The 15,160-nt window shown below is 36.4% G+C and overlaps 2 protein-coding genes across 2 annotated transcripts in view; one reads left to right on the forward strand and one right to left on the reverse strand.

The window, feature by feature from the left end:
• LOC101214945 (probable serine/threonine protein kinase IREH1) overlaps positions 1–11,736 on the forward strand; it is a 30,956-nt gene extending 19,220 nt beyond the window's left edge. Inside the window, exons 10-18 of the mRNA XM_011651217.2 lie at positions 1,031–1,235; positions 2,585–2,670; positions 6,198–6,286; positions 9,426–9,477; positions 9,587–9,643; positions 9,721–9,891; positions 10,003–10,080; positions 11,141–11,310; positions 11,394–11,736. Coding sequence (XP_011649519.1) covers positions 1,031–1,235; positions 2,585–2,670; positions 6,198–6,286; positions 9,426–9,477; positions 9,587–9,643; positions 9,721–9,891; positions 10,003–10,080; positions 11,141–11,221 — 819 coding nt within the window. The 3' untranslated portion in view covers positions 11,222–11,310; positions 11,394–11,736. The remainder of the gene's footprint in view (positions 1–1,030; positions 1,236–2,584; positions 2,671–6,197; positions 6,287–9,425; positions 9,478–9,586; positions 9,644–9,720; positions 9,892–10,002; positions 10,081–11,140; positions 11,311–11,393) is intronic.
• A 464-nt stretch (positions 11,737–12,200) lies between these two features.
• On the reverse strand, positions 12,201–15,160 carry LOC101215185 (probable inactive receptor kinase RLK902). Its single transcript, XM_004137518.3, has 2 exons — positions 13,514–15,160; positions 12,201–13,036 (listed from the first exon to the last, which is right to left on the reverse strand). Exons 1-2 carry the CDS (start codon positions 14,820–14,822, stop codon positions 12,459–12,461), a joined length of 1,887 nt encoding a protein of 628 aa, XP_004137566.2. The 5' UTR covers positions 14,823–15,160; the 3' UTR covers positions 12,201–12,458.

Here is a 15,160-nt window from a genome sequence, read left to right on the forward strand (position 1 = left end):
GGGTGGAGAGAGGAGAGAGGAGAGAGGAGAGAGGAGAGAGGGGAGAGAGAAAACTTACCTTCTAATCTCTTGATTAAAAATATGTTTACATGCACAACGTATTTTTATTTTTCTAAAAATAAAAAATAAAAATAACGTGTCCCTGCTGTGTCGTGACTACTTTTTCAGAAATTGGCGTGTCGCCATGTCAGTGGTGTGTCATATTCGTATCACGTGTCAGTGTCAGTGCTTGCTAGCTAGTTTCTATTACTGATACACATTAATAGACTTCTATTAGCCTCTATTAACGATAGACCTGATAGACTTCTATCAGCATCTATTGATGGCAGACTTGTACTAGTTTCTATTTATGACTTTTATTAGTGTCTATCTGGTTTGTCAATAATGTAGAAATTTTTGTTATAATTTGTAAATAGTTTGGTCCATTTTTCTAGATTTAAAAGGTTTCCTTTATAATAATTGTGAGGCATTAATGTAATAAATAGCATAAAACCTAATAATATGTTTGCTCTTGTCAGCCTCAAAATTGTGTTCTTCATTCTGTATCTTTGTGATTATTCAAGTTATTTTTTTTTTTTGAAAGGGAAATACACTTTTCATTGATTATTGAAGTTATTGGTAATAATTGGAAGACCATTATGTGAGATTAAGGCTTTAGTTTTTCTTATTGCTTTATGTTTCTTTTTAGTGTTCGGTGTTACTTTTGGTAGTATTGTTTTTTTTTTTGTTGTTTTCTTTTTTGTATCTTGTACTTGGATTTTCTTTTGGTCTTTGGTTTTTCCTTGGTCCCCCTTCCCCTTTTTTTGGCTTCTTTTTTTTTTCTCATTGTATAATTCTTTTGTACTTTGAGTTTTATATTAATAGAAGCTTGTCTCCGTTTCAAAAAAAAAAATCTTCTCAACTACTAGTAAAAGATTCCTTTATTCTTAAAAAAATGCATTTAATTACTTTCACTGAAATTTCAGCTTCTCATAATAATGGAAATCAATATAATTCTCTGTTACTTACAGAATTATTTTGCTTCAAGCAGCTGACAGATTTTGGGCTTTCCAAGGTTGGTCTAATCAACAGTACTGATGACTTGTCTGGACCAGCTGTTAGTGGGACCACTCTTCTTGGCTATGATGAGCCTACCATGTCTGCTTCCGAGCATCAACAAGAAAGACGGAAAAAACGTTCTGCTGTTGGCACACCAGACTATTTGGCACCCGAGATACTATTGGGAACTGGACACGGTTAGCATTTATCACTTCCGCCTCCCATCTCTCTATACATTTTCAAATTTCATCATAAGAGTAGCTTACGTAAATTTTTTTTAGAAAGGAAACATGCCGCTTCATTATGATAATGAAATGTTATGATGATGAAATGAGACAGCTCCATAATGATAAAATGAAGAGACAATAGCTAAAACCAATGTATCAGTTTGTGCATCCGGACATATCTGATAAAACACCAAGTAATGGTTCTATTTGTTCATTAAGCAACCAAACTATTACATAATACAATACTCAGAACAAACAAGTACTATTACAGACAATAACCAAGTTCAAAATAAAACATTAAAACATCAAAAGTAATTTACGATCATGGAAAACACTTTCTAAGATTAAAGTAACGGAACAACTTCTGTAATTTTGCTCTCCAGAAACTACAGCCCCTCCACTTCCAGAAACTGATCAACCACCCCCATCTTTCTTTCCATCTCTCCCTTTTAACCTCCCCCCCATGTAACTAACTGTGGTCCCCACTAAGGTGGTTTCTACTTCCTCCACTTCCATCACCTGTGCACGTGCAGTTCCACTTGTCTTTCTTCTCCTATATTGTATTACAATTGGTGGTCTATCAATATCATCATGTTCAATAAATAAGACAAGCTATCCAAGATCAAGTACAAACATTAACAAAAGATAAAACATAAAACAACTAAGCATTACTACAAGATCAAAATGAAGATAGTAATGAAAATCATCATTGGCCCCTCTTAAAATGCCTTCATAGAAGGAAGATGTATTCTGGATCCGATCTTGATTGTCAACGAAGTTGTAGAAGACTACCGTGCCAAAAAAAAGGAAAGGGTGGGTCTTAATGGTGGATTTAGAAAAGGCCATTGATCGTGTAGATTGGGAGTTCCTCAAAAAGGTGCTTCTTTGTAAAAACTTTGATCGACGATGGATTTCTTGGATCATGGGTTGTATAAAAGATCCAAGGTTTTCTGTGTTTATTAATGGTAGACCTTGCTGAAGAATTTTTGCTTCTAGAGGAATTAGGCAAGGGCATCTCTTCCTTCATGAGAATGGGTATTTGAAGGCTTTGTTGTGGGTAAGGAGAGGTTCATCTGCAATGCCTTCATTTTGCTGGACTAGATGGGAGAGAAAGCGAAGGCCTTCCAGTTTAGGTTGATATCTTGGATGGAGAAGTATTCAAAAGGCTTGGGAAGAGAACACCACGAGTCTTCATCATGGGACCTCCCAAGATTTGAATGATATTCTCCTCGAGTGATCCTGAAGAGGCTGTAATTGTAAACCATTTTACTTATAATAACAATATCTAATCTGGATTTTATTCTTTCTTCTGTCTGTAGGCGCCACAGCTGACTGGTGGTCTGTTGGGATCATTTTATTTGAACTTATTGTTGGCATTCCACCCTTCAATGCAGAGCATCCCCAGGTTTACTTCTTGTTGTAAAATAGGTTTTCGTACTATCTTTTCGTTTTTCAGTTGTCAACAAGACGTGGGTGGGTTGTTCTATTGATTGCTTTTTTTTTTTGGGCGGGAACAAGTTCGTGTTATATATTTTGATTATATAAATCTCTTTATTATCTCTCTCATTTTTTCCTCTTTTCTTTATGTTCACTTCACTCCTCGGCTTTTTTCTTTATTATTTTGGAATGAATTATATATGTATATTTGAAATGAAAACAATACTTTTCATTGAAACAAGTTGAGTCTAGTGCTCAAATTACAAAATATAAGATACTGTAAGGCCTTGCATTGTGCATACATATAGAAGAAGAGGGAAGAAAGGGCAGGAGGGCATTAAACGTCACTTTGGAAGCTCCTTAAAAAGGGGGGAATCACGAAGATTTTTGCTGGCTGGCACGGACCTTGAATGATGATGGGTTTAAGAGAGGCTTTGTGAGTTGTGGAAGGCAAGGATATTTTGGTAGTGAGCACAGAGGCTTTAAGGAGAAGATTTTCAACCCTCTAGAAAATGCTTGTTTGCTAGTCTTTTCTATCTTTTTGCTTGCTATTCATCTTGATATATGTTTTTTTTAAAGGAAACAAGTCTCTTTATTAATATAATGAGACAAATGCTCAAAGTACAAAAGAATTACACAAAAAGCAGAAAAAATTGAACCTAGAGATCAGGAGATGCACCCGAGCATCTTAACTTGGTTGATATCCCTTAGTGCCCTTAGCATATCCAATAACAAAAAAACAAAAATGATAAAAACATAATATATTATCTGTTCCTTTCAAAGATTTTTTTTTTGTAAAGGAGACTAGTTTCTTTATTCATTAAAACTCAAAATACAAGAGAAGTATACAATGGAAAAAGGAAAAGGTAAGTTCTCTCTCCCTTTCTCTACCCTTTCTCCTATTTTCTCTCTCCTCCTTCACCCTCCCTTCATTATCATTGTCAGCCTATTACCGTCTTTGGTAGACATTGCTATATATCGACTTGTACTTTGGCAATACCCTAGCAACCATTCTTATTTTACAAAGATGGAAGTAGAAAGATGCAAAATCGACAACCTTTTTTTTTCTGCAACTGGCATGAAGATGAAGCTTTTCACATAGAAGATGTTGAAACTAATATTATTATGTCAATATCGATCCTTCAACTTAGGTGGTTCATTGAAATGGTGAAAGAATCGAATAAGAATTTTGAAGATTATTTCTATAAGAAAGAAAAAGTTGAGAGATGTAATTCAAAGCTGGAATTGGGTCCTTTCTTTTATTCAAGAATTCTAATCTATCATTCTCAATAGAAGAATGATTATTTATAGCTGTGAATGTTGGTTGAGTGTAACTAATCAGTTATTGCAACTGATTAGTTTTGAAGAAAACAGAAAAAAACAGCTAATAACAGAAAATAACAGAAAACAGCTAATAACAGGAAATAACAAAAAACAGCTAATAACAGGAAAATGGCTAATATCTATTTGTGCTGTTTATTATGACTGTGTGATTGCATCATTCCATCCTCCCGAGATTGTACTCGACCACGAGTACATTAATCGGCAAGCTGGAAGTTGTCCATAACTCTATCTATCTTCCGGTGTAAATCTCCCAAGGAGTCCTCGACGGTCAGCAAGCGAACCGTTGATGTCCTTGGTGAGAGAGTTGTCCGTAACTCTATCTATCTTCCGGTGTAAATCTCCCAAGGAGTCCTCGACGGGCAGCAAGCGAACCGTTGATGTCCTTGGTGAGAGGGCGGCGGTGTCCTCCGTCTCTTCTTGCGCACGGTCGTCCCCCGTGGCTGGGTTGTTTCCTCTCCGGCCAGCCATCCGTCCAAGAATCGGGGCTGCTCTGATACCACTTTGATTGCATCAGTGGCTGTTTATTATGACTGTGTGATTGCATCAGTGGAAGGGTCAAAACTTCCAAATTCAGAACCAAAAGTGGATGGGTTTTGAGATGGAATGCATGGCCTCGTACTGGAGGGGGATGATTTATTCATATCCCCATTGGTGAAGATAAAAGGGGTGGAAAAGTTTCAGAACAATGTTGGGTGACTTCAAGGACAACCATGAATACAGAATCTGGTTCTCTACCCAAACCATGTCCAACACCATCGTGAAGTAGCTGAACAAGAGTATGAAGGGAAGCTATGGGGAGATAGAAAAATCAAAAGAGACATCCAAGAACACTTTCTTCGATACCATAAAACAGAGTTAAAGCAAATATTGGGTGATTAAGAATCTGGTAGTTTTCAAAGCTGATTTTTATAATCTTTGGGTTGTTTCAAAACTTTTTGAATTTGATAGTTGGGTAAGAATTAATGAAACATTAGAACTCTTTTTCGACTCAAAAGTTATCATCAATCCATGTTTGCAGACAATGCTTTGATTGAATTGGAACGTGGTCCTTTGAAGGAGTTTATTGAAAATCCAGGAAAATGGCAAAACTTTGGTGCCTCTCATTTAAAGTTTGAAAAGTGGAACAATCATATCTATGGAAGACCGTTATATTCGAAAGATTATGGAGGGTGGATTACAATAAAATCTACCACTTGTTATTGCTGTAAGAAAACTTTTGAAGTGATTGGAGCTCATTTTGGAGGCTTAGAAAAGATTGCGGCTGAAACTATCAACTTCATTCAAGTGAAGGAGAATATCTGTGGTTTCATTCCAGCAACAATTGAAATATCTGATGAAAGAAGAGGAAACATTTTTTTTTTTTAATTTTGGGAATATTTCTGTATTCGATACCCAGCAAAGTATAAGGTGTTCTATTTACTTACGTTTCTCTAATCCTTTAGATATTGTCCGATTAAACCAAGTCATGAAGCACAAAGGTATTGAGGAAGATTCATATAGCTCCAATTTTGACCTTTTCCTTCCTTCGAACTCCATTCCAAGCATGCAAAGGAATCCGTTTAAGTTGTTTGAAAGATTTTTTAAACATCATCATCAGAGGCCATCAACAACTCATCGGAATTGCAAAGCGACGTTGGATTTTGGGGAATCTTCTCTTCAACCTCTGACAAATGGCAGTTTCATTAGAAAACGGATGACATAAGACAAACGGAAGTTAGAAATCCAAGAGCCATTCAAAATCCGAACACCAATCAGGAGAGGCTTAGTTTTCCTGCCAAAGGAGACTTCTTTTAATTTTATTCCATTTGAAAAGTCACTTGAGAAGTCCAGCAGTCACGTATTTGTAGCATTAAAGACAATAACAATCATCATAGGAAGGTTTGAGGTTTCCTCCAGTTATTTCATAGTTTCCTGTAGCAGGTAATAAAATATGAATTTTTGATCTGTAATTCCTACAATGCTCCACTTTAAGAGAAAAAGTAAAACTGTTTTTCTCCTCCATGATAATTTTCTACTGTTGTCCTTCCCTTTTTTCATGATGTCACTTGCTTGTGTTTTACAAGTATTTATGTGGTATGTTATCTGGAACTTGAGAATTTTTTTTAATACTTATATGGTCTAATTTTACTCATCTTTATTTCTTTTGTACAGACTATATTTGATAACATTCTCAATCGTAAGATCCCTTGGCCTCAAATACCTGAAGAGATGAGCCATGATGCTCAAGATCTAATTGACCGGTAAGAGAAACACACATAGTTGCGCTCGCACGCATACACATAATTGATATTTTTTGTAGACAATAAACAAAAATTTTCATTGATGCATTATTTTCAGTTATATTCTTTTGGTTTCACTTTTGATTTGATTGCTTGGTTGTTGAAAATCTGTCACTACTGAAGCTTGCACATCATTCTTCATGCTTTTTTTAGTAGAGGATATATCTTAGGAAGGAAGGGGAATGAGATAAGAGAAAAGAAAGCAGGAGGGGTGTACTTGGACCAATAAATATATATGTATTATGCACGCTCAGTCAACTCAAAAGCATTAGGCGGTGTACCAATGAAAGAATAAAAATTATCAAAGTCGTACGCAGAAGTAATCATAAAAATTCCTTTGTTCAGACTCCTCAATTAATATTCATTTCCACTTGTTGGGTCTTCTTCATATCGAGTTCCCAAGTAAAGGAGAGTGTTGGTTATTATATTAAATTTGTCTTCACCCATCAACTTAGTGAAAAGGTGATTTAGCATTTATAAACTTTAAGAAGAGGTTAGAAGGGTTAATATGGTTTTGAAATTATTAGGTTTAAGGGTATTTTTGGGTATTGTAAGAACTTTTGATTTTTGGACATTTAAGGGTATTTTTGACACAATGGACAATAATTAGGGGTATTTTGTATAATCTAGTCTTAACTTTACTATAAATTATTAGTTTAAGCATTTTAGTTGAATCTTGTTTAACGTTACCCCTTTTTCAATCTAATAAAGATCTCTTGGTGAAATGTTGATACCTCTATTTAAAGGATAGATAGAGGTATGAGCATTATTTCATGATATTGAGAATTTGCATGGGTTTGTGTAAAGATACTACAGTTGTATCTTTATATATATTTAATTTCCTCAACAGATTACAATGTGGAAATCAGTATTCTCACAGAAATTCGAGAATACAGATGATCAAACAACTTAAAACAACAGTAAATACAAACAAATCCACACATAAATGCAACAAAGAACAATTAACAAAAAACACTAAGATCGAACAATAGAACCTGGACCCTTCTGCCTTTCTTCCCGCGCAAGGAGGAATGCAGCCTCTGCTTCTCCAGAAAATATCTTCGATGCCCTCCCTCTCTCATTCTTCTTTTTATTCTAACTAACTACTAGTCCTCACTGAATGGTGGTCCCCCTCCTCCTTTCTCTCTCCCAAACTCCCACGTGTGATTCTATTTTTATCTTTATTCTTTCTGCTATATGTAAAGAGTATAGGAGGTCTAGCAGTTTCTACCAGGTTTCTGGATGTTTATTAATTGTATGTTGTTACTTTTTGTTGACGATTTTTCTCATCTAACTTGGTTATATTTAATGAAAAATCGTTCCGAGTTACTTTCTCACTTTTGTGCTTTTCATAAACAAGTATATTGTCTCTTCTGATGTTGATGTTACATTTTTCAAGGGTATACCCTTTAGTTTGTCACCATTGAGTGTGTGTTAGGGGGAGGATAACAATTTTTTTATCTATGAGATTATTTCTCCCACATCGTCATCTACTCAATCTTCCTAGTCTCTTCCTTCCCGTCCATTGATTACTCGAGTATACCCCTGGTGATTTCCACAACCTTTAAACACATGTCCTTCACGAATGCCTTTTTCAACATGTGATCCAAGACCAAGTGATGATCTTCTCATTGCCCTTCGGAAAGGTAAATGCCAGTGCACGCACCTTGTTTCATATTATTACTTTTCCTCACCTATATATTCTTTTCTTATGCCCTCGATTCCACATCTATCCCTAACACTGTTCATGAAGCTTTATCTCATTTTTTCTAGTGTAACACAATGATTGAGGAGATGACTACTTTAGATGTAAATTGTACTTGGGATTTACTCTGCTCCTGCAGAAAAGAAGACCATACGGAGTAAATGGGTGTTTGCTATCAAGGTTGTCTTGTTGCCAAAAGTTATGCCCAAATTTATAGAATTGATTATTCAGATACATTTCCTTCACTTGCCAAATTAACTTCCATCAGACTTTTTCTTTCCATGGTTGCTACCCATAAATGGCTTTTGCATGAGCTTGACATTAAGAATGCTTTTCTGAGTAGTGATCTTCAGGAGGAAGTTTATGTGGGAGCGATCACTAAGATTAAGTATGTCACCTTCAAAAATCTTTGTATGGTTTGAAACAAAGTCTATGTGCATGGTTGACAAGTTTAGTCAAGCTCTTCTACATTTTGGTATGAAGAAATATACGTCTGATCATTCTATTTTCTATTGGCAATCTGATAAGGGTATTATCTTGCTTGTTGTGTATGTTGATGTTATTGTTATTATTGGAAATGATGCATTTGATATCTTGTCTCTCAAGACTTTCCTTTAGGTCAATTTCATAAGAAAGGTTTTGGACAATTGAAATTCTTTTTTGGGCATTGAAGTAATGAGATGCAAGAAAGGTATTTATTTGTCTCAATGAAAATATGTACTTGGTTTGTTGTTGAAGATAGAAAAACTAGGAGTCAGTCCAAGCAGTATTTCGATGATTCTTTCAACAACTTGGTATAGAAGGGGAGAATATTTAAAGATCCTGGAGATATAGCAGATTAGTTGGTAGGTTGAACTATTTAACAGAGGACGAGACCACACATTGTTGCTTCAAGTGTTATAAGTTTACGTCTTCTCATACAGTGAATCATTGGGCTGCATTAGAGCAAATTTATGTTATCTGAAAGGTGCATTTGAACGTGGGGTCTTGTATAAAGATCATTACCATTCAAGATTTGAATGTTTTTTCTATGCCAATTGTGTTGGATCTTGAGAAGATCGAAGATTGACTTCTGGATATTGTGTCTTTGTAGGAGGAAACTTAGTATCGTGGAAGATTAAGAAACAACACATAGTTTCTCGTTCAAGTGCGTAGTCAAAATGTAGGGCTATGACACAATCTGTTTGTGAAACAGTGTAGATAAATCTACTGTTATCTGAGATGGGCTTCATTTTTACTGTGCCAACTAAATTATGTCCTTTATTGTAATTGTACATACCTAGTCTAGGGTTTCTATGTGTCCTATATATATAACTCTACTCTGAATTATAATGAGATAATTTTCCTCCAAAAATATTGAGTACAGTATATAATATTTATTCGTGCAACTATCAGATTATTGACGGAAGATCCCCACCAGCGACTTGGAGCTATAGGTGCATCAGAGGTAATTAACTTTTTAATGTGGCTCATCTACTTGTCATGATACTGGTTTTCTTAGTGCCCTCAGATTTTTCATGGATGCTTACATCATAGAGCCAACTTATATCACTCAGGTGAAACAACATATGTTCTTCAAAGATATTAACTGGGACACGCTTGCTCGACAAAAGGTTAGTAAATCAGTTAAATTTATGTTGTAAGGGGTGCTTTCATTTTATTGATATGTACGATTTTTGAACTTTTATAGGCTGCATTTGTTCCAACATCTGAAAGTGCTCTTGATACTAGTTATTTTACAAGTCGCTATTCATGGAATCATTCAGATGATCATGTCTATCCACACAGTGAACTTGAGGATTCGAGTGATGCCGATAGCTTGAGTGGTGATAGTTGTTTGAGCAATCGTCAAGATGAAGTGGTAATTTGGTTGCATGATTTTTAAAAGTATTGTTTATTTAAATCTCCTTGAACTAATGCTAATTGTATTTTTTTTATTCTGGTTCCTTAATCCTTGGCATCTCACGAATAGGGAGATGAATGTGGGGGTCTTACAGATTTTGAGCCCGGTGCTTCTGTCAATTACTCATTCAGTAATTTCTCTTTCAAGGTATCTACTAAACAATTTCTAGGCGTGCAGGTTATGATGAATTCCTAGCTTTTCATGCTTATTTGTTCAAATACCTTATAACATGTTTACCTGGGAGTAGTACATTCTTCTCGTGCATCCTCTTAATATCTTACTATTTGACGTTTCTATTTTAAACTATAATTGATTTAGCTTTCAAATTTTCTTTTATAAAAAAAAAGAAGAGGAATTTTGAACTTTTGTAAAGGATGGAAATGGGGGAAGTATCCCTCAACCCTCTCAGAAAGTTTGCCTCAAGGTTTTTATTTATTTTTTTGGTTATAGGAGGAAGTATGCTGTGCGGCAAGGCATGAGACACGTACACATCTAAATATATATATATTTAAACTCATATCTAAAATGGCCCTATTTTTTCTTTTTACTTTGTTATTTCTAATTTTTGTTCTCCTTTTTTCAAAACCAGAAAGGTAGTTTTCTTTATTAATCCTTTTACCATCATCCATGGCAACGAAGTTGGGGGAAGTCGTTGTGCAAGAGCTATTTAAATTGATCTTTACCAAATGCTAGATGCTTAATCCTTCTGATATGCACACTTTTGTTTAGGCAAGATGTTTATGACATACCTTTAATTACCACTTAAGCTAGTGGGTGAAGGAAAATTTAATATTATATTATTCAACAACATATATTAGACACTTGAAGTAGGGTGGTTAAATTTTTTTTATTTATCTGGAAATATGGGACCTAAAAAGTGATTAACTTTACAGTTTCGTGAAGTGTGCATATTTTTCACTTCAATCTGTCCTTCAAATCAATCTAAGCAATTAAAGATGAAGATGATTGCAGTGGCTGAATTAATTCAAAAGCAATTAAAAGTAGTGCATATTTCTAAATGTTCTCAAACTTCTCTTGTACTGTTGCGTTGCCATGCCCGTCTTCTTTGTTTAGAAAATTTGTGGCTTGCTGCTACTTATGTAGTTGGGAATGTCATTTTCCTCTTGATCACCCATGCTGGAGAAAATATGGAACAACTTGACCGGTCTGTTACGATTTATCTTTGTTTATGTTTTCTTGTAATCAGAATCTCTCCCAGCTCGCATCCATCAACTATGACCTGCTTTCCAAGGGTTTGAAGGATGATCCTCCCAATCATGATGCATAAATGTGTTAATCCTCTCATAATTGCTGAGTACTTTTAGGCGATTGGTTCGGTATTCGTCCTTTTATTTGTAATGTTCTGTACATGTTCGTGTAAGTCTTTCTTAGCTCCTCTACATGCCTTAACAACTTTATTTGTGATTGGTGTAGTGATTTGATCACTCTTGTAACTGCAGAGACAGACATATTTTAGAGGCTATATCTTGTTCGAGATGCTCTCTTCCAAATTATAGGCGCCATCTCCAGAACCATGTGGCCTTCAGTTTTCATTTTCCCTTTGTTTCACTTCTCTTTCTTCAAACTCACCTCACTGTGAGTTCAGAACTTCAATTTTCCATTGTTTAAATTGTCCAACTGTTTTACCTTTTTTCTGACAATTCGTATATTTATGTATTTGTAATATATTAATTATATAAGAAAGAGAGGCACCATTGTGTACAGCATTCCTTTGGCATACACCCTGACCATATTAGTATATGACGAAAGGAAGTTGAAAATAAATTCACAGGCGTTTGTTTCTGTTGTGACTGGAATTATGCTTCCAAACAGTAAAGAATTTGGGCGCAGACGTTGAGCTAGTTTTGCGACCTTACATTTTCTCACATTTGAAAGGCCATTGTTATCAATAAAAGGACGTGTTCAAGCTGTTTTTATTGGAAGCAAAGAAGTTATTGAAAGTAATTTGAACATTAATCATATTAAAAAATCACTTTAAAATATTGTTTTAATTATTCAAAATCAAATATAAGTACAAAAATTGTGCTTAGAGGTATAAAATTAAACGTTCGTTCGATTTTGAATGATTACCAACATATCACATGTCTTGAATCTGTACAACCATCTCACTGCTATTTGTACTTGTTTGAAAAACTATGAAAAATAATCTCTCGAGATTCTAACTTTCTAAACTCTATTTTTTAAAGAAAAAAAACATATCGTTGTAGATTTATTCTATTGTGTCTATATCTCACAGGCTCCAGACAAGCCAAAAACATAACTTTCCTTCATTCCAAATATGATAGTTCCTCAAAACACATCAATCAAAGGATCAAGTTAGCTGATGCAATAAGTTAATGAAACCGACGGGACAGATACCAGATGGAGTAGTAGCAGTAGTAATAACTAATAACGGTTGATAATCGGTACCACTATCACTCTACAACGCAACACAGGAAAGAGCACATGCAAGCAAATTACAACTAGATTGACTAGTCAGTCAACTACTACAACTAAATGTAAAATTATTGAATTGGATTGTAAGGGCATAATATCTCCTCAATGCGACTCGATACTTCAAACATTGAAGGCCGTCTATCTGGATGCTGAGTAGCACAATCTAAAGCCAGCTCCAACATTTGAACCATCTCCTCCTCAATACCCTCGTACCTTAGCAGTTCAACATCGAAAACTTCCAACTTCCACTCTTCTTGCACTACTGACTGCACCCATCTCGGTAGATCCACCCCTTCCTCGTTTAACACCCCATGACTTGGAGCTTTTCCTGTCAACAGCTCCAACAGCAATACGCCGAAGCTGTAAACATCTGCCTTCTGTGATACTTTCCGAGTATCTATCACATCTGGTGCACGATACCCCGCCACTCTGTTAGGACTGGAGGCTGGGCCAACCAGTTGCGCTAGGCCGAAATCTGAGACTCGGGCATCATATGGATCAGCAAGCAATATGTTGGAAGACTTTATGTTTCCATGAGAAACGTTTGGGCCTTGAGAATGTAAGTACTTGATGCCACGGGCTACTCCAGATGCAATGCCACGTCTCATTTCCCAGTTCAATGGTGTCCTACCACATCTTTTGTTACCTATAGAAATTAAACTACACTAATCAAGATAAATCAAAAGTAGAATTAGTCTGTGAAATTTTAAAGCATTTTCTTCCATATGTGATAGAGTGTAGACGATCGAATTCTGCCAAAGTTGAGGTGTAGACGATGGCTGATCAAATATATGGAAATGTGACTTATAGCCAGAGATGCAAAAGGAGCAAGAAAGCCTCATAAACTTGGAAGAATTATAATCGTTCGTCCAGTCCAACTTCCCAAGTTTAGGGCGTGTTTGTTTAATTTTCTAAGTGTATAATTTAGAAATAAAGTTATTTTGGAAACACTATGTTAAATAAAAATTGACTTTTCTAAAAAAACATTTTTTCTTTCTCTAATAACTCCAAATAGCACTTAAAACGGAGTGAAATGAGACTAGCAATTCAAAGAAATCACATCCTTTTAAGACAGAATCATTTAGTGGAGCGTCGGGGTGCACGAAGCAGGAGAATAGCTGACCGTGCAAAAGTGCGGATAAGCTTCCCATGGCCATGTAATCAAAAACCAGAAGCTTCTCATCTACGCTGAAATAATATGCTTTGAGAGGAACCAGATTTTTATGATCCATTGCTCCAACTGCTTCAATTTTCTCCTTGAATTCTCTCTCAGAAATGGTCACATCCATCAATCTCTTTACAGCCACCACATGTCCAATCTCCAAGACTGCTTTGTAAGCTGTTCCAAAGGTTCCCTTACCCAACACTTCTGCTGAAGCCCTCAACAAATCCTCCAAATCAAAAACCCTAGCTGTATTGTCGAAGAATACCAACTTTTTTACTACATCGATGTTTTCATTTGTTTCCTCTTTCTTATTCTGTACCATTGCCGTAGTAGCAGCTATGGACTGAGGATTTTCGTAAGTCACTTTTTCTCTTCGTATATTATCAAGGGTTGTCATATCCAGAGTAGTCTCTATTTGACCGCTCTTACTCCGGCAAGAAAGCATGAAAATCATACAAAACATAACGAAACTCAATACGGATCCTATCACTATCCCACCCATGACAGCCCCAGATAGTTTTTTCGTTCTCCTGTTCTCATTAATGCCAATATCTACTGTGAGTGGCACCACAATATTTCCAGAGCATGTCTCAAGGGGACGCCCGCAAAGTTGATTACCTAACAAGGCAGTGGAGGGAAATGACTGGAAACGACGGGGAACAGATCCGTTGAGAAAATTGTTGGAAACATTGAACTGCTTGAGGACAGGAAGCTTAAATGCCGGCATCGAACCAATAAACCGGTTATTCTCAAGGAATAGAGTCTTCAACCGCTGAAGTCGGTCGAAACCCGGAGCAAGGACGCCGGAGAAGTTGTTGGAAGCCAAGTTGAGGCGAACAAGGTTATGAAATTGGAAAATAAACTCGGGAATATGACCAGAAAATCCATTACCCTGCAAGTAGAGGTTGCGAAGACTAGTGCATGCAGCAAGGTCCGAAGGAAGCTGACCAGTTAATGCGTTGAACCTGAGACTTATAGTGTGAAGATTGTTTAAATTTCCAAAAATGCCAGTGGGTATTTCGCCTGAGAGAGAAACGCCCGGTAATCGAAGCACTGTAACCCGATTTCCATCGCATTCTACTCCAGTCCATGAGCAAGGACTTTCGTCGCTTGCATTCCATAGCTCAGCGGTTCGGCCACCCACAGCAGTACGAAGAGCCAGAAGAGAAGCTCTATCAGAACTCAGATCTGGTTTAACACCGGGAATGACGAAAAGGAAGGCCAAATGCCAAAGAGAAAGGTAAAGCTTGACATGTTGAGGCTGCATGTTATGGAATTTTAGAGAGGAAAAGAGAAACTACGTGAAATTCTGAAAAAATGGTGTTGCTACTTGTGCTTGCTGATGCTGGACTATGACTACGAGTATTAAATTCTCAAACAAGCACCTCATAGTGCACCCGAATTCATTATCCTAAGTAGGGTTTTAAGTTGAAGGCAGGCAAGTGAAAGAGAATGCTACTAAATATGCGCATTTAACTAGGAGGGCCGGCCCCGGGTACCTCCCTAACTAGGTGGGAATGTCCGAATATACAAGGAATGGAGAGGAGTGATGAGTATTCTTTCCCAAACAGTTAGAGATCGCGGACAGAAAATACATTCTCTAGT

Source organism: Cucumis sativus, chromosome 1 (genome assembly GCF_000004075.3).
Source record: "Cucumis sativus cultivar 9930 chromosome 1, Cucumber_9930_V3, whole genome shotgun sequence".
Taxonomy (NCBI): domain Eukaryota; kingdom Viridiplantae; phylum Streptophyta; class Magnoliopsida; order Cucurbitales; family Cucurbitaceae; genus Cucumis; species Cucumis sativus.

Excerpts from the sequence above, each read along its gene's own strand:
- LOC101215185 (XM_004137518.3), bottom strand. The coding sequence starts at position 14,822 with ATGCAGCCTCAACATGTCAAGCTTTACCTTTCTCTTTGGCATTTGGCC. Across the intron at positions 13,037-13,513 it reads CTTATCCGCACTTTTGCACG|GTAACAAAAGATGTGGTAGG; the intron begins GTCAGCTATTCT and ends TAATTTCTATAG.